This window comes from Pteronotus mesoamericanus, unplaced genomic scaffold, assembly GCF_021234165.1.
Source record: "Pteronotus mesoamericanus isolate MK-2021 breed Mesoamerican mustached bat unplaced genomic scaffold, CSHL_Meso_final contig_40, whole genome shotgun sequence".
Lineage (NCBI taxonomy): Eukaryota > Metazoa > Chordata > Mammalia > Chiroptera > Mormoopidae > Pteronotus > Pteronotus mesoamericanus.
In genome coordinates this window covers 9,568,980-9,585,352 of record NW_026555150.1, presented here as the reverse complement: position 1 = coordinate 9,585,352, position 16,373 = coordinate 9,568,980, and the positions used below count along the sequence as shown (strand labels likewise).

At 41.1% G+C, this 16,373-nt stretch overlaps 1 protein-coding gene across 3 annotated transcripts in view; it reads left to right on the top strand.

Moving 5' to 3' along the window:
- The window catches only part of ZDHHC9 (zinc finger DHHC-type palmitoyltransferase 9), a 46,852-nt gene extending 30,750 nt beyond the window's left edge, over positions 1 to 16,102 (top strand). For all 3 annotated transcript variants that reach the window (XM_054577007.1, XM_054577005.1, XM_054577006.1), the window contains one exon: positions 14,495 to 16,102. In XM_054577007.1, the coding sequence (XP_054432982.1) occupies positions 14,495 to 14,611 (117 nt within the window). In that variant the 3' untranslated portion in view covers positions 14,612 to 16,102. The remainder of the gene's footprint in view (positions 1 to 14,494) is intronic.
- Positions 16,103 to 16,373: the final 271 nt, after the last annotated feature.

The following is a 16,373-nucleotide window of genomic DNA, read 5'->3' as shown; positions in this document are numbered from 1 at the left end:
AATCACTTATTATTTTTTTTAGAATTTATTTATTTATTTTTTAAATTTATAAATCATGTTTATTCTATTACAGTTGTCTCAATTTTTACCCCTTTACCCCCTCCACCCACCCCACCCCCACCCCCCACTCCCACAGTCAACTCCCACTCTGTTGTCCACGTCCATGGGTCATTCATACATGTTCTTTGTCTAGTTCCTTCCCCTTCTTTCTACCACTGTCCACTTTCCCCATCCCCTCTGGTCACTTTCAGTCTGCTCCATGTTTCCGTGCCTGTGATTTATTTTGTTCGTTAGTTTATTTTGTTGAATACAGTACACTTAGAGGTGAGATTGTATAGTATTTGTCTTTCATCAACTGGCTTACTTCACTTAGCTTAATATTCTCCCGTTTCATCCATGTTGTCACAAAAGGTAGGAGTTCCATCTCTCTCTCTTTCTTTCTTTCTTAAATGCAGATTGATTTTATTTATTTTTTAAATGTCAAAGTTAATTATATTAAAAAAATTAAAACCCTTATAAAGTCTCAGCAATTAAACCAACATGACATCAGCACAGAAATAATCAAGCAGATCAATGAAATATAATGAGCATTCTAGAGACAAATGTATATATGTAACAATATAATATATGATTAAGTTGATATTTCAAGCCAATGGGGAAAATAAAGCTTATTCAACAAATAAGGTGCATGGACCACTATTACTTAAAATAAAAGAAATATAGAGCCCTATTTCACACATTATACAAGAAATATTCAGGTGAGTTAAAAATCAATATGTAGAATCTAAGGAGTTTTAGAAGAAAATAGAACAAATATTTTTTCATGACCTGATGTATAATACTCACACCCAGAAGCTATAAAGTAAATATTGACAATATGACTATATTAAACATTTAACTATATAGTAATATACATATAAAATAAGTTAAAGGACAAAGAATAGAATAGAAAAGTATTTGCAACACATCTAAAACATGGTAAATAGGTTTTTTTTATTTTTTTGAAAAAAGTTCTACAAACCTTTAATCAATAAATGGATAAAGAATACCAAAAAGTAATTTAAAGCTTTTTTAAAAAATAATAGAAATAGGCAAGAAATATACTAAAACAGGTTTAGTTTCAACAAGTAGTAAAGGAACAATTAAAATAACATCATTGTCACAATCAGATTAAGGAGTAGTAAAAATATTGGTAATATCAAGTATTGGCAACTCTGAAAGGAACTGGGTATTCATAGAAACTTTTTCTTCATCTTAAAGCAGTCCCTTTAGCATATTTTTCAGTGCTGGTTTGGTGGAGGTGTAGACTTTTAGCCTTCTTGTGTCTGGGATACTCCTTATTTCACCTTCCATTTTATTTTATTTTATTTTTTTAATTAATTTATTTTTGCAAATACATTTATCTCTGCCTTCCCCCCACAACTTTCCCCTGTTCCCCTCCCCCCTCCCCCTTCCTCAATCCTTCCCCACTTTGGCTTCATCCATGAGTCCTTGCTATTTGTTCCTTGACTTGCCCCTTCCCTTCCTTTTCCCCCTCCCACCCCTCCCTCCTTCCCTCTTGTCTCTGTTGGTTTCTTTTTCTTTCAGTGTTGCTGGTTTTATTTTCCTTGCATCTTTGTTTTATTGGTTAGGTTCCACATATAGGTGAGATCATATGGTATTTATCTTTTGCCCCCTGGCTTACTTCGCTTTTCATAATGCTCTCCAGTTCCTTCCATGCTGCCGCGAAGTGTAGTAGTTCTTTCTTTCTTTCTGCTGTGTGGTATTCCATTGTGTAAATTTACCACAATTTTTTGATCCAATCATCTACTGATGGGCATATACGTTGCTTCCAACATTTGGCTATTGTAAATTGTGCTGCTATGAACATTGGGGTGCATAGGTTCTTTTGAATTGGTGTTTTGGGATTCTTAGGGTATAGTCTGAGCAGGGGAATTGCAAAAAATTGAAACTTGATCATCGCCTTCCATTTTAATTGAGAGCCTTGCTGGGTAGAGCAGTCTTGGTTGCAGGTCTTGGCTTTTCATGACTTGGAATATTTCTTGCCACTACCTTCTGGCTTGCAGGGTTTCTGTTGAGAAGTCAGCTGCTAGCCGTATTGGGGCTCCCTTATATGTTACTACCTCTTTCTCCCTTGTTTGCTTTAGGATTCTCTGTTTGTCTTTGATATTTGCCATTTTAATGATGATGTGCCTTTGAGTGGGCCTCATTGGGTTCCTCTTGAATGGGACTCTCTGTGCTTCCTGGACTTGTGTGACATTTTCTCTCCTCCAATTAGGGAAGTTCTCCATCATTACTTTTTTAAATAGGTTCTATATCCCTTCCTCATCCTCTCCTCCTTCTGGTATCCCTATTATATGGATAGTATTACATTTCAGCTTGTCCTGCATTACCCTAAACACCTCTTCATTCTTTTTGAGTCTTTTTTCATTTTCTTCTTCTTTCTCGAAGTGTTTTTCTACCTTATCCTCTAGCTCACTGATTCGGTCCTCAGCTTCATTGAGCCTGCTTTTGATTCCTTCTACTGTGTTCTTCAATTCAGAAGTTGTATTCTTCATTCCCTCTTGTCTCTTATAGAAAATTTCTCTGTCCTTTTTCATGCTGACATAATTTGAAGTAAGTTCCTCATATTTTCCCTATAGTTATTGGTACTTCTCTGTGAGCCCACTGAGCTCATTGAGCTTCCTTAGAACCATTGTTTTGAACTCAATATCTGGCAGTTTACTTGCCTCTATTTCACTTAGTGCTCTTTCGGGGATTGCTCCTTTCACTTCGAGTGGGGCGAATTTTTTTTTCAACATGTAATTTGACTTTATTTATTTATTTATTTATTTATTTATTTATTTATTTTTTCAAATACATTTGTCTCTGCCTACACCCCACCACTTTCCCTTGTCCCCTCCTTCCTTCCCTCCCTGAGCTCTTCCCCTTTGGTTTTGTCCATGAGTCCTTGCTATATGTTCCTTGACTTGCCCCTTCCCTTCCTTTTCCCCGCCACCCTCCCTCCTTCCCTCTTGTCTCTGTTGGTTTCTTTTCCTTTCAGTGTTGCTGGTCTTATTGTACTTGCATCTTTGTATTGTTGGTTAGGTTTCACTTATAGGTGAGATCATATGGTATTTGTCTTTCGCCCCCTGGCTTATTTCGCTTAGCATGATGCTCTCCAGTTCCATCCATGCTGTTGCAAAGTTTAGTACTTCTTTTTTTCTTTCTGCTGCGTAGTATTCCATTGTGTATATGTACCATGACTTTTTGATCCAATCATCTACTGATGGGCATTTAGGTTGCTTCCAACACTTGGCTATTGTAAATTGTGCTTCTATGAACATTGGGGTGCATAGGTTCTTTTGTATTGGCGTTTTGGTGTTCTCAGGGTATAGTCCCAGCAGGGGAATCGCTGGATCAAAAGGCAGTTCCATTTTCAGCTTTCTGAGGAAATTCCACACTGCTTTCCATAGTGGCTGCACCAGTCTGCATTCCCACCTACAGTGGACTAGAGTTCCCTTTTCTCCACAGCCTCGCCAGCACCTGTTGTTTGTGGATCTGTTTATGATGGCCATTCTGACCGGTGTGAGGTGATACCTCATGGTGGTTTTGATCTGCATTTCTCTGATGGCTAGTGATGCAGAGCATCCTTTCAAATGCCTCTGGGCCCTCTGTATCTCCTCCTTAGAAAAGCATCTGCCCAGGTCCTTTGCCCATTTTTTGATTGGATCGTTTGTCTTCTTGGAGTAAAGTCGAGTGAGTTCTTTGTATATCTTGGAGATCAAACCTCTATCTGATGTATCATTAGCAAATATATTTTCCCAAATGGTTGGCTCCCTTTTCATTTTGCTGATGTTTTCTTTAGCCGTGCAGAAGCTTCTTATTTTGATGAGGTCCCACTTGTTTATTCTTTCCTTTATGTCCCTTGCTTTAGGAGACATATCAGTGAAAAAATTGCTGCGTGGGATATCTGAGAGTTTCCTGCCAATGTTCTCCTCTAGGACTTTTGTGGTGTTGTGACTTATATTTAAGTCTTTTATCCATCTTGAATTTATATTTGTGTATGGTGTCAGCTGATGATCCAATTTCAATTTTTTGCATGGAGCCGTCCAGCTCTCCCAACATCATTTGTTGAAGAGGCTATTATTGCTCCATTTTATGCTTCTGCCTCCTTGTCAAATATTAGATGCCCATAGAGACCTAGGCTTATTTCTGGGCTTTCTATTCTGTTCCACTGGTCTATGTGTCTGTTCTTGTGCCAGTACTAGATTGCTTTGAGTATAGTGGCTTTGTAGTAGAGTTTGATGTCCGGTATTGTGATCCCTCCTACTTTGTGTTTCTTCCTCAAAATTGCTGCGGCTATTCGGGGTCGTTTATGGTTCCATATAAATTTTTGAAATGTCTGTTCTATTTCTGTGAAATATGTCATTGGTATCTTAATAGGGATTGCATTGAATCTATAAATTGCTTTGGGTAGTATGGACATTTTGATGATATTATTTCTCCCAATCCATGAGCAAGATATATACTTCCATCGATTTGTGTCTTCCTTAATTTCTTTCTTCAACGTTGTATAGTTTTCTGCGTACAGGTCTTTTACCTCTTTGGTTAAGTTTATTCCTAGGTACTTTATTTTTCTTCTTGCTATTTTGAAAGGTATTTTTTTTTTCTGATTTCTTCTTCTTCTATTGCATTGCTGGTGTACAAAAATGGCTTTGATTTCTGAATGTTGACTTTGTATCCTGCTGTTTTGCCAAATTCACTTATTAGGTTGAGGAGTTTTTTGGTAGAGTCTACAGGGTTTTCTATGTACACTATCATGTCATCTGCAAACAATGATATTTTTCTTCCTCCTTTCCTATTTGGATGCTTTTATCTCTTTTTCTTGTCTGACCGCTGTGGCTAGGACTTCCAATACGATGTTGCAAAGAAGCGATGAAAGCGGACATCCTTGTTGTGTTCCCAATCTTAGTGGGAAAGCTTTCAGCTTTTGCCCGTCGAGTATGGTGTTGGCTGTAGGTTTTTCATATATGGCCTTTATTATGTTGAGGAATGCCCCATTTATTCCCATTTTGCTGAGTGTTTTGATCATACATGGATGCTGTACCTCATCGAATGCTTTTTCTGCATCTCTCAAGATGATCATGTGGTTTTTGTCTTTACCTTTATTTATGTGATGTATCACGTTTATTGACTTGCGTATGTTGAAACATCCTGGCATGCCTGGGATGAATCCCACTTGATCGTGGAGGGTAATCTTTTTAATGTATTGCTGGATGCGGTTTGCCAATATTTTGTTGAGGATTTTAGCATCTATGTTCATCAGCGAAATTGGCCTGTAGTTTTCTTTCTTTGTAGGGTCTTTATCTGGTTTTGGGATCAGGGTGATGCTGGACTCCTAGAAAGAGTCTGGGAGTGTTCCCTCCTCTTGGATTTTTTTGGAATAGTCTGAGAAGGACAGGGGTTAGCTCTTCCTTAAATGTTTTGTAAAATTCTCCTGGGAAACCGTCTGGCCCTGGGCTTTTGTGTGCCAGGAGTTTCTTGATGACTGCTTCAATTTCCCCAGCTGTTATCGGTCTGTTCAAGCTTTCTGTGTCTTCCTCCTTCAGTGTTGGAAGATTATACTTTTCTAAAAATTTGTCCATTTCATCAAGGTTTTCAAATTTCTTGGCATATAATTGTTCATAGTAGTTCCTGACAATCCTTTGTATTTCTGTGGTATCAGTTGTTATTTCCCCTCTTTTATTTCTGATATTATTAATTTGGGTCCTCTCCCTTTTTTTCTTGATAAGTCTGCTTAAAAGCTTGTCAATTTTATTTATCTTTTCAAAGAACCATCTTCTGGATTGGTTGATCCTTTGAATTGTTCTTTTCGTCTCTATGTCATACAGTTCTGCTCTCATCTTGACAATTTCCTTCCTTCTACTTGATCTGCGATTTATTTGTTGCTGTATCTCCAGTTCTTGAAGTTGTCGTGTTAGGTCTTTTATTTGAAATATTCCTATCTTTTTTAGGTAAGCCTGTATTGCTATGAACTTCCCTCTCAGGACTGCCTTCGCTGTCCCATAGATTTTGGACTACTATCTGTTCATTTTCATTTCTTTCCAGAAATTTTTTGATTTCTTCTCTTATCTCATTATTGACCCATTCATTGTTTAAGAGTCTATCATTCAGTCTCCACGAGTTTGCAAGATTTTGAAGTTTCTCTTTGAGGTTCATTTCCAATTTCAAGCCCTTGTGGTCCGAGAAAAATTTCGGTATTATTTCAATTTTCCTGAATTTGCTGAGGTTTGCTTTGTGTCCTATCATGTGGTCTATCTTTGAAAAACTGCCATGAGCTTTTGAAAAGAATGTGTATTTTTCTTCTTTGGGATGTGAGGTTTTATATATGTCAGTTAAGTCTCTTTGATTCAGTGTGTCTTTCAGCGCCACGATATGTTTATTCATGTTTTGTTTGTAAGATATGTCCATTTTTGACAGTGAGGTGTTGAATTCCCCTACTATCAGTGTGTTCCTGTCTATATCTTTTTTGAAGTCTTCCAACAATTTCCTTATATACTTGGGGGCTCCTATATTGGGAGCTTACAAGTTGACAATGTTGATGTCTTCTTGATAGATTCTTCCTTTAAGTATTATAAAGTACCCCACTGGGTCTCTTTTTATGGCCTTTGTTTTGAAATCTACTTTGTCTGATACAAGTATGGCAATGCCAGCCTTTTTATCTTGCCCATTTGCTTGGAATATTATTTTACATCCCTTTACTTTCAATCTGTGTAGGTCTCTTGCTCTGAGGTGGGTCTCTTGTAGGCAGCATATGTGTCGGTCATGTGTTCTTATCCATTCAGCTACCTTGTGTCTTTTGATTGGAGCATTTAGTCCATTCACGTTGAGAGATATCCCTGATAGAAACTTACTCATCTTTTCTCCTTGTACCTGTGTTCCTCTCTCTCTCCTTCTTTTCCTTCATCTTCTTAAACCAGTCCCCTTAGCATATGTTGGAGTGCTGGTTTGGTAGAGATGTATTCTTTTAGCTTTCTTTTGTCTGGGAAACTCTGCATTTCCCCTTCTATTTTAATTGAGAGCCTTGCTGGGTAGAGCAGCCTTGGCTGTAGGCCCTTGCTTTTCATGGCTTGGAATATTTGTTGCCCTTCCCTTCAGGCTTGTAGTGTTTCTGTTGAGAAGTCAGCCCCTAGGCGTATCGGGGCCCCCTTGTATGTTACTTTCTCCTTCTCCCTTGCTGCCTTGAGGATTTTCTCTTTGTCTTTGATAGTTGCCATTTTAATGATGATGTGTCTTGGAGTGGACCTCCTAGAGTCCCTCTTGAGTGGGGTCCTCTGTGCCTCCTGGATCCATGAGAGCCTTTCTCCCCTCAAATTGGGGAACTTTTCCATCATTACTTTTTCGAGGAGGTTCTCTATCCCTTGCTCCTCTTCTTCTCCTTCCGGTATCCCTATAATACAGATATTATTGCATTTCAGGTTGTCTTGCATTTCCCTAAATGCTTCTTCATTCTTTTTGAGCCGTGTTTCCATTTCTTGTTCTTTCTGGGAACTTGTTTTTATCTTATCCTCCATCTCTCTGATTCGATCTTCGGCTTCATGCAGTCTGCTTTGGATTCCTTCTACTGTGTTCTTCAATTCAGAAATGGTATTCTTCATATCGTCTTGTGTCTTCTTGATAGTTTCTATGTCCTTTTCCAGGTTGCTATAGTTTGCTGTAAGATCCTGATAGATTCTCTGCAGTTTCTCATAGTTATCTTTGAGCTGGCTGAGCTCATTGAGCTTCCTTAGAATCATTGTTTTGAATTTAATATCTGATAGTTCCCTTGCCTCTATTTCATTTAGCTCTTTCTGTGAGGAGTCCCTTTTTCTACTCATTTGGGGGCAATTTTTTTTCTTCCCATTTTGTGAGAGTCTGTTAAGTAATTTACTTACTTACTTACTTACTTACTTATTTATTTATTTTGCTTCTGCTTCAATTGGGCCGTCTAGATTTCCTGACTTTGTGGATTAAACTTCTACGGTAATAGGTGGGTCTTTTATTTATTTATTTATTTATTTATTTATTTATTTATTTATATCCCTCTGTACTTTTCCTCCTGGGCCTGCCTCTGATGTTGTCAGTTGGTGACCTTATATGACCTTGGATCGTTTGTTTGAGCTTTCCAGGAGCCTACTGTTTCTGTCTGACTCCTGCTTGGGGCAGCTCTGTAATCCCTTCAGTCAGGAATGGACTATTTCTTTGGATCACTCTGCACTCTCATGCCGGTTCCTTGAGCATGCCCGTGGCAGGATCCCCTGTCCACCGGGCACGTGCGTGCTTGCCCCAGACCAGGGGGCTTATTCGCCACCTCACGTACTCGTCTGGCCCCCCTAGCCGGCGTGCTCCCCGGCACTGGTCAGTTTAGGGCCTTCTATTGTGTGCTTTCCCCGCTTTTGGCTCTTTGGGTGTGTTGCTTGCCCTCGCCAAATGGAGACTACGGAAATGGGAGGAAGTCAGCTCCAGGACTCTCTGGTTAATCCTGTCTCCGGTCTCTCTTCCAGGGATTCTGGGCAGCTCTGTGACCCCTTCGGCCCGGGATCTTCTAATTCTGTGAGCCGCTCCACAATCGCGGGCTGGTGGGTCAATTTACGCCTGCCCTTGCCGCTCTGAGCACTCCTTCGCAGGCCATATTGGTGCCAATCTGTGGGAGGCCTTCCCAGCCCGTGCGAGCCCTCGCCAGCCCGCACGAGTCCACACACACGCTCGCCAACCCTAGCTGGCCACTCAGCGCAAGTGTGCGCACCTGCACTGGGTGGTTTTGGGGTGTGTATGTGTGCTCTTCAGCTTTTGGCTCTTTGGGGGTGTGGCCTCTTCCCGCAGAATGGAGACTACGGAAAGGAGAAGGACTCGGGACTCCCTGGTTCCTCCTCCCGTTCTTTCCCCAATGCCTCCGTCTCCAGTCTCTCCTGAAGGCTCTCCCAGCCAGTCTGCACTCAGCCCCCCAGCTCACACGCGCACACGCTGTGTGCGGAGCTCACAAAAGGCAGGTTAATTGATTCCCTTATGCCTGAGCGAGATGGGAGCTGCAGAGTGGGAGGTGCGTTATCACCGGGGCTCCACCAGCTGCCGTCTGTTCTCTTCACAAAGTTTTCCTCACCAGTCTTTTACCAGGCACCAGCCCACCCTCTGCTGCCTGTACCCAGAGATCAAGGAGGGTGGCTGCCACTGCAATTTTTGCGTTGGCCCTTTAAATGTCTCTTTGCATCCCCAGCCACCTGTCTCTGGCAGACAGTGGGCGTATTTTTTTTGTGTTCCCATTATTTGTGAGACTCTTCTCTTTTGATTCTGATTCTTAAGTTGATCTGTCTTGATCTCCTGACTTTGTGGTGTGAATTTCTATGGTAGGAGACCGCTGTTTTTACTTTCTGGATCTGCCTCTGATGATGTGAGATGTTGACCCCGTGTGACCTTAGGCAGTCTGTTCAAGACTTCCAGTAACGTACTGTCTGTGGCTGTCTCCTTAAGTTGTTAATCTAGTCCCTCTGCACTCAGCAGGCCGTCTTAGACAGCTTAGAGTGGGGCGGAGTCCCTCCTGGGGGTGGGGTTATTGGGTCCTCTCATGCTGCTGCTATATGGAGGATGAGTCCGCACTGGGATCCCTCCAGCTGCTCTCTTTGTTCTCTCCCCAAAGCCTCCATCCCCAGTCTCTCCTCAAATGTCACCAGATGTCTCTGTGCCCCCTTTAGCCAGGGATCTACTATCTGTGGCTGCCACTCTGCACTCAGAAAGCAGCTTAGACAGCACAGGGCAGGGTGGAATCCCACCTGGGGGCGGAGCTGTTGGGTCCTTTGATGCTGGTGCCACTCAGGGGGAGCGGTCTCTGCCTGAGCAAGATGGCTACTGCCACATGGGGGATGAGTCAGCACCGAGATTCCACCTGCTATTTTCTCAGTTCTCTCCTCAAAGCCTCCTTCCCCAGTGTCTTCTCAGGCGTCTCTAGCCCACTCTGCCCCTGCCTTTTCTGGAGACCAGGGTAGGTGGCTGCAAATAAAATTTATGCATTGGCCCTTGAAACAGTTCTTTGTGTCTCCAGCCGCCTCTCTGGCAGAGAGCAACCCTGCCGCTTTTCGCAGCTGTCTGTTTTCTGTGTACCTTTTGGGCTCTGGTGCTGTGGGCTAGAGATCCCCACTTTTGGTTTAGACCCCTTTCTTCTCAGGGGGATCCAACTGGCCATTTCAGTATCCTCCTGGTGCTGCCTCCCGTGGGCGCCCTGCCTGCCTTCTCCGGTCTGTACCACACTCCTTACCAGTTAGGTTGCGCTAAAACTGAATCTTCTGTCACCAAGGTTACAAGGCTCCTCTCTCGCTATTGTTCAGTTGTTTGTTCCAGGTGATTACTCCCCAATTTAGTTATAATTCCAGGTTGCTCCTGGGAGGAGGTCAGTGTGACTTCAACTCACTCCTCTGCCATCTTGATTTTCTCCAGCATCACTTATTTTTTGACATTTGGCCATCCCAGTGGATGTGAAGTAGTATGTCATTGTATTTTTAATTTTCATTTCCCTGATGACTAATGATGTTGAATATCTTTTCGTGAGCATATCCATCATTTATATATCTTCTTTGGAGAAGTGTCTATTCAGATCCTTTGTCCATTTGGGTGGCTTGTTTTGTTTTTTTTTATTGTTGAGTGGTAAGAATACATTATATATTTTATATACAAGTCTCTTATCAGATATATGATTTGCAAATATTTCCTCCTGTTCTGTGGGTTCTCTTTTTTACTTTTTTGATGGTGCCCTTTAAAAGGTTTAAATTTTTATGTTCAATTTATCTTTTTTGTTTGCTGTTATTGCTGTGCTTTTGGGGTCAGATTTGAGACTATTGCCTAATCCAAGGTCTTGAAGATTTATGCCTTTGTTTTCTTCTTAAAGTTTTATAGTTTTAGCTCTTACATTTAGGTCTTTGACCCATTTTTAGTTAATTTTTATATATGGAATGAGAAAGGGGGATCCAAATTCTTTCTTTTGCACATGGCTATCCAGTTGTCTACGCATCATTTGTTGAAAAGACTATTCTTTTCACATTCAATTGTCATCACACCCTTGTAAAAAAAATCAACTGACCATAAATGTGAGTTTGTTTCTGGACTCTTAATCCTATTCCATTGATCAATATGTCTATTCTTATGCTAGTACCACACTGTCTTTGTTACTATAGTGTTGTAGTAAGTTTTGAGATTAAGAATTGTGAGTCCTCCAACATTACTCCTTTTTTAAAATGCTTTTAAAAAAGATTTTATTTATTTATTTATTTTTTAGAGAGCAGAAGGGAGAGAGAAAGAGGAGAGAAACATCAATATGTGGTTGCCTCTTGCATGCCCCATCCTGGGGACCTGGCCCACAACCAAGACATGTGCCCTGACTGGGAATCTAACCAGTGATCCTTTGGTTCACAGGCCGGTACTCAGTCCACTGAGCCATACCAGCCAGGGCTTATTCTTTATTCATTTAATTGTTTTGGCTATTCTAGGTCCCTTGAATTTCCATATGAAGCTTAGAGTCAGTTTGTCAATTTCTGCAAAGAAGCCAGCTGGAATTTTGATAGGGATTGCATCAAATATATGGATCAATTTGGGGACTATTGCCATTCTAACAAGGTTAAGTCTTCCAAGCCATTAACATTGATTGTCTTTTCATTTATTAATGGCTTCTTTAAGTTCTTTCAACAGTGTTTTTAGTTTTTAGAGTGTAAGTTTCACAATTTTGTTACATTTATGTATAAGTATTTTATTCTTTTTGATGTTATTATGAATGAGATTATTTTTCTAATTTTATTTTTGGATTGTTGTTTGGAAGTATATAGAAATGCAATTGATTTTTGTACATTGATCTTATATCTTGAAACTTTGCTGAACTTGTTTATTAGTTCTATATAATAGATTTTTAGTAGATTTCAACTTTCTTAGAAAAAATAAACAAATGGGACTACATCAAACTAGAAAGCTTTTACACAGCAAAAGAAACCATCAACAAAATGAAAAGGGAACCCACTGAATGGGAGAACATATTTGCCAGTGATACATCTGATATTTCCAAAGTATATAAAAATCTTACACAACTCAACACCAGGAAGACAAAAAACCCAATTAAAAAATGGGCAAATGACCTGAATAGACACTTCTCCAAAGAGGACATACAGATGGCCAATAGATGTATGAAAAGATGCTCAACATGACTAATCATCAAAGAGATGCAAATTAAAACCACAATGAGATATCACCTTACATCTATCAGAATGGCTATCATTAGTAAGTCGACAAACAAATGTTGGCAAGGATGTGGAGAAAAGGGAACCCTTTTATACTGTTGGAAGGAATGTGCATTGGTGCATCCACTGTGAAAAACAGTAAGGAGTTTCCTCAGAACATTAAAAATGGAACTGACTTTTGACCCAGTGATACCACTTCTGGGAATATATCCCAAGAAACCCAAAACACTCATTCAAAAGAATATATGCACACCTATGTTCATTGCAGCATTATTTGCAATAACCAAGATGTGGTAAACAGCTCAAATGCCCATTAGTAGATGAGTGGATAAAAAAGCAGGGACATATTGATGTAATGGAATACTACTCAGCCACAAATAAAGAAGGAACTCTTATCATTTGCAACAGCATGAATAGACCTGGAAATTATTATGCTAAGTGAAATAAGCCAGAGAAAGATGAGTACCATATTATCTTGCTTATATGTGAAAGCTAATGAACAAAATGAACTAACAAAATAGAAACAGACACATGGATACATGGGACAGACGTACAGCTGCCAGAAGGCAGAGAGGTTGGAGAATTGGATGAAAGAAGGTGAAGAGATTAAGGAAAGACGTGTGTGTGTGTTGGGGGGGGGGGTCTGTCCAGAAAGTATCCATCTATATAATATGGAAAATAGAGATATTTCTTGAAGAAGATATAAGATACAAGAAACATTGTACATAGGACAATTATGACAATGATGCCTCAGTCCCCTTCAAAGTAGGCCCCATTGCAACTTCACATAGTTTCTCCCAATCACCATCAACTGCCCTGTCATATTTTCCTGAATTTTTTCAATGGTTTGAAATCTCTTCCCTGTTAAAGGTGATTTTAGTTTTGGGAAAAGCCAGAGGTTGCAGAGCTCCAAATCTGGGCTGTAGGGGGGCTGAGTCACCTGGGGGATTTGATATTTTGCCAAAAACTCTGCACAAACGTGATGCATGAGCAGGCATAGGCACATTGTTGTGATGAAGCTGCCAATCCCCAGTTGTCCATAGCTGTGGCCTCCTGAATCATCCGAATAGTTTCTGCAGAGGAATGTTCAAGTTTAATGCAAAATTTGATGCAGATTTGTTGCTCTCCTTGCTCAGTCATTTTGGATGTGATGGCCACGTGGTAGACATGCTAAGTCAAAGGCATCTACCACCCCCGCTGACTAGTACAGTGAAATACTAGTCACACTCCTTGGCTGCCAGGGTACATCAATGTCACACAAACTGTTCTTGTTATTTTAACAGTAGGTGGACTGTGTGTGTGTGTGTGTGTGTATGTGTGTAACATATAACATGTAGACACAGAAAACGGTGTGGTGACACAGACAACAGTGTGGTGATAGTCAAAGGAAAAGGGGGGTGGTGAGTAGGTGGAGGTGGGCAAAAGGGGGGAAAACAGGGATGGAAAGAGACTTTGCTTTGGGTGATGGGTGCACAATGCAGCATGTAGATGATGTTTTATTGGGCTGTACACTTGAAACCTGAATGGTTTTGCAAACCAGTGTCACCCCAATGTGTTGAAGGAAGGAAGGAAGGAAGGAAGGAAGGAAGGAAGGAAGGAAGGAAGGAAGGAAGGAAGGATCCTACTTTTAAGTGAATGCTTTTTGTAATATAGGTCATTGTTCTCTACTGTGCTTTTCCTAAATTTTGAATTTTCTTTTTTGAATTACAGTAAGCCCATTTTTATGCATTATTATTTTCATTTTGAATATCATGTTTCTGATAAGTCTGGTCTTAAATCATAACAATTTAGGTTAGTGATTCTCAGTTGAATGTGGGGAAGGGGTGATATTTTAGAATCAGTCTGGGGGCATTTTGAAACCACATATCTCATATGAAAATTTGGTCTAGAGAACCAAGTGTTAAGCAGAAACAAGATTGAGAGCCACTGGGTCAGGCCTTGTTAAGCAAGTACTGTGCCTTCTAAACATTCTGTTGTGAAGGAGAGGTGCTTGTGTAATTATTTGTGGTCATTGTTATTATTATGAATAGTAATGGAAACATCTCTCCACAACAGTTAAGAACTCATATAAATGTCAATTGTGCTCTGCTGAGAAGACAACAATATTCTGGTCTTCGTTCTGAGTTTGGTGTTGGTAGTTGCATACCTATAACATCAGTGTGGTTGATGGGTTCACAGGAAGAGCTCAGTGTCTACTGATTATCTCCCTTTGGATTTTCAGGATGAGCTTTGTATTGAATTTGATGTCTTTTCCTTCTCAGGCCCTAACAGAACATCTGAGCTCAAATGAGATGCTGGAGGACACCAGCACACCTGAAGAGATGCCACCCCCAGAACCCCCAGAGCCACCACAGGAGGTGGCTAAAGCTGAGAAGTAGCCTATCTATGGAACAGACTTTTGTTTGTGTTTAATTAGGGCTGTGAGAGATTTAAAGGGAGAAGATAAACCTGAGACAAAGAACAAGTAAGGTGTTTTTCTTTGGTCTTTATTCACCCAATGGCACACTGGCATTTTCTTGCTGCAAGTTTTTTTTTTTTTTAATTATGAGCTCCAGGCAGTCACAGAAGATGTCAATGATCTCTGATAACTGGACAAATGGGTCTCTTGGGCCCTGGCACTGGTTTTTCACAGCCTCAGCCACGGAATCTCCTTGGACTCCCCTTTCTTCCCTCTGGACCTTAGCTCTCCTGCTTGGGGTGGTAGGTCCAATTCTGGGTTTAAAGGTTCTTGAAACTGGCTCAGTCCTCTCCAGCTGCTACATGACATGAGTCGAGAGATGGTCACAGAGAACTCTGGCCAGGGAATCCTAACTGGATTCTTGAGATCTTCAGAATTGAAGAAGATGGTGAGTGGGGTTGGAGGATTCGCCTGGCTACAAAGTGCCACCATTGCCAACAAATCCTTTCAGAAATGGGTCAGGTAACTTCCACTTGTATTTATTCATGTAGTTTCTTCTATCTCCCTTGTCCACTCTCTAATACCCAAGCCCCACTCTTTCCCAGTTAGATATATGTAAGTATTTGCAGTATAGATAACAATTTACATTTCTTGTAGACTACCCCAAAACTTTTTAATACCTGTGCCATCCTCAGTAAGAATTTATGAGATGCCAACAGCATCGCCCCTTGCACTCTCTGTCTCATCTCTCCTCTCTCATTAGCTCCTTTTCATTTTTTCTTCTTCTGAGTCTTGCTCCCATTAGGAGCAGGAATGGCAGTAATAAAAGTCTGCACTTTGGCAGTTCCTTTCCTCAGAGGAATTCTGAGTGCTCACTTAAACACTAACCCCCCACTCCCGATTCTCTGTGTAAGGCCTGGAGAGGCCCTGAATGCACAAAAGGGGAAATCAAGGCACAGAGAGGCTCTCCTCTCCTCTCCTCTCCTCTCCTCTCCTCTCCTCTCCTCTCCTCTCCTCTCCTCTCACACTATGTCCACTCAAAAAAGAAAACAAAAAGGCAACTAGTACTTCCATTAGGCCTCGGCTGAGTCAGGAGGGAAAGCCGAGCACTGCTGCCCTCCCGGGTAACCCACTCTAAGGCCTTGGCCCACCTCGGGCTTGGTAACCACACCGGGGGCTTCTGCCAAGCTTCACTCTTCCAGCACTTCCACCTGCAGAGTCCCAGAGCCACTTCACCCTGGGGGTGTGCTGTGACCCTCCCAGTCAGCTCTGCTCAGGACCTGCTCTATTTCAGGGAAGAAGATTTATGTATTATATGTGGCTATATTTCCTAGAGCACCTGTGTTTTTCTCTTTCTAAGCCAGGGTCCTGTCTGGGTGACTTATGGGGAGGGAGAAGTGTAAATCAGAACTTTTAATCTATTTGAAGTTGATTAAACTGTGTCTAATGCAAACTGCCTGCCTCCTCCTTCCCCCTTATATTTCAAGAATCATCATGGGGGTGTATGTCTTTGTGTAGTAGGGTGGGGATGGGGTGGGGGTTGAAGGGGTTGCTAGTTACTACCTATACTTTCATTTTCCAGGGGACCCTTGGGTTGGACAAATAGCTCCCAAACTCTCCATTGATCTCTACTACATTCTGGGCTGAAGCTTACCTTATTCTGGACTATAAAGAAAGGGCTTTCAATGCAATATACAATGTTAGCAAGATGGAGAGGGTTGGGGGATATATTAATGTAAGAG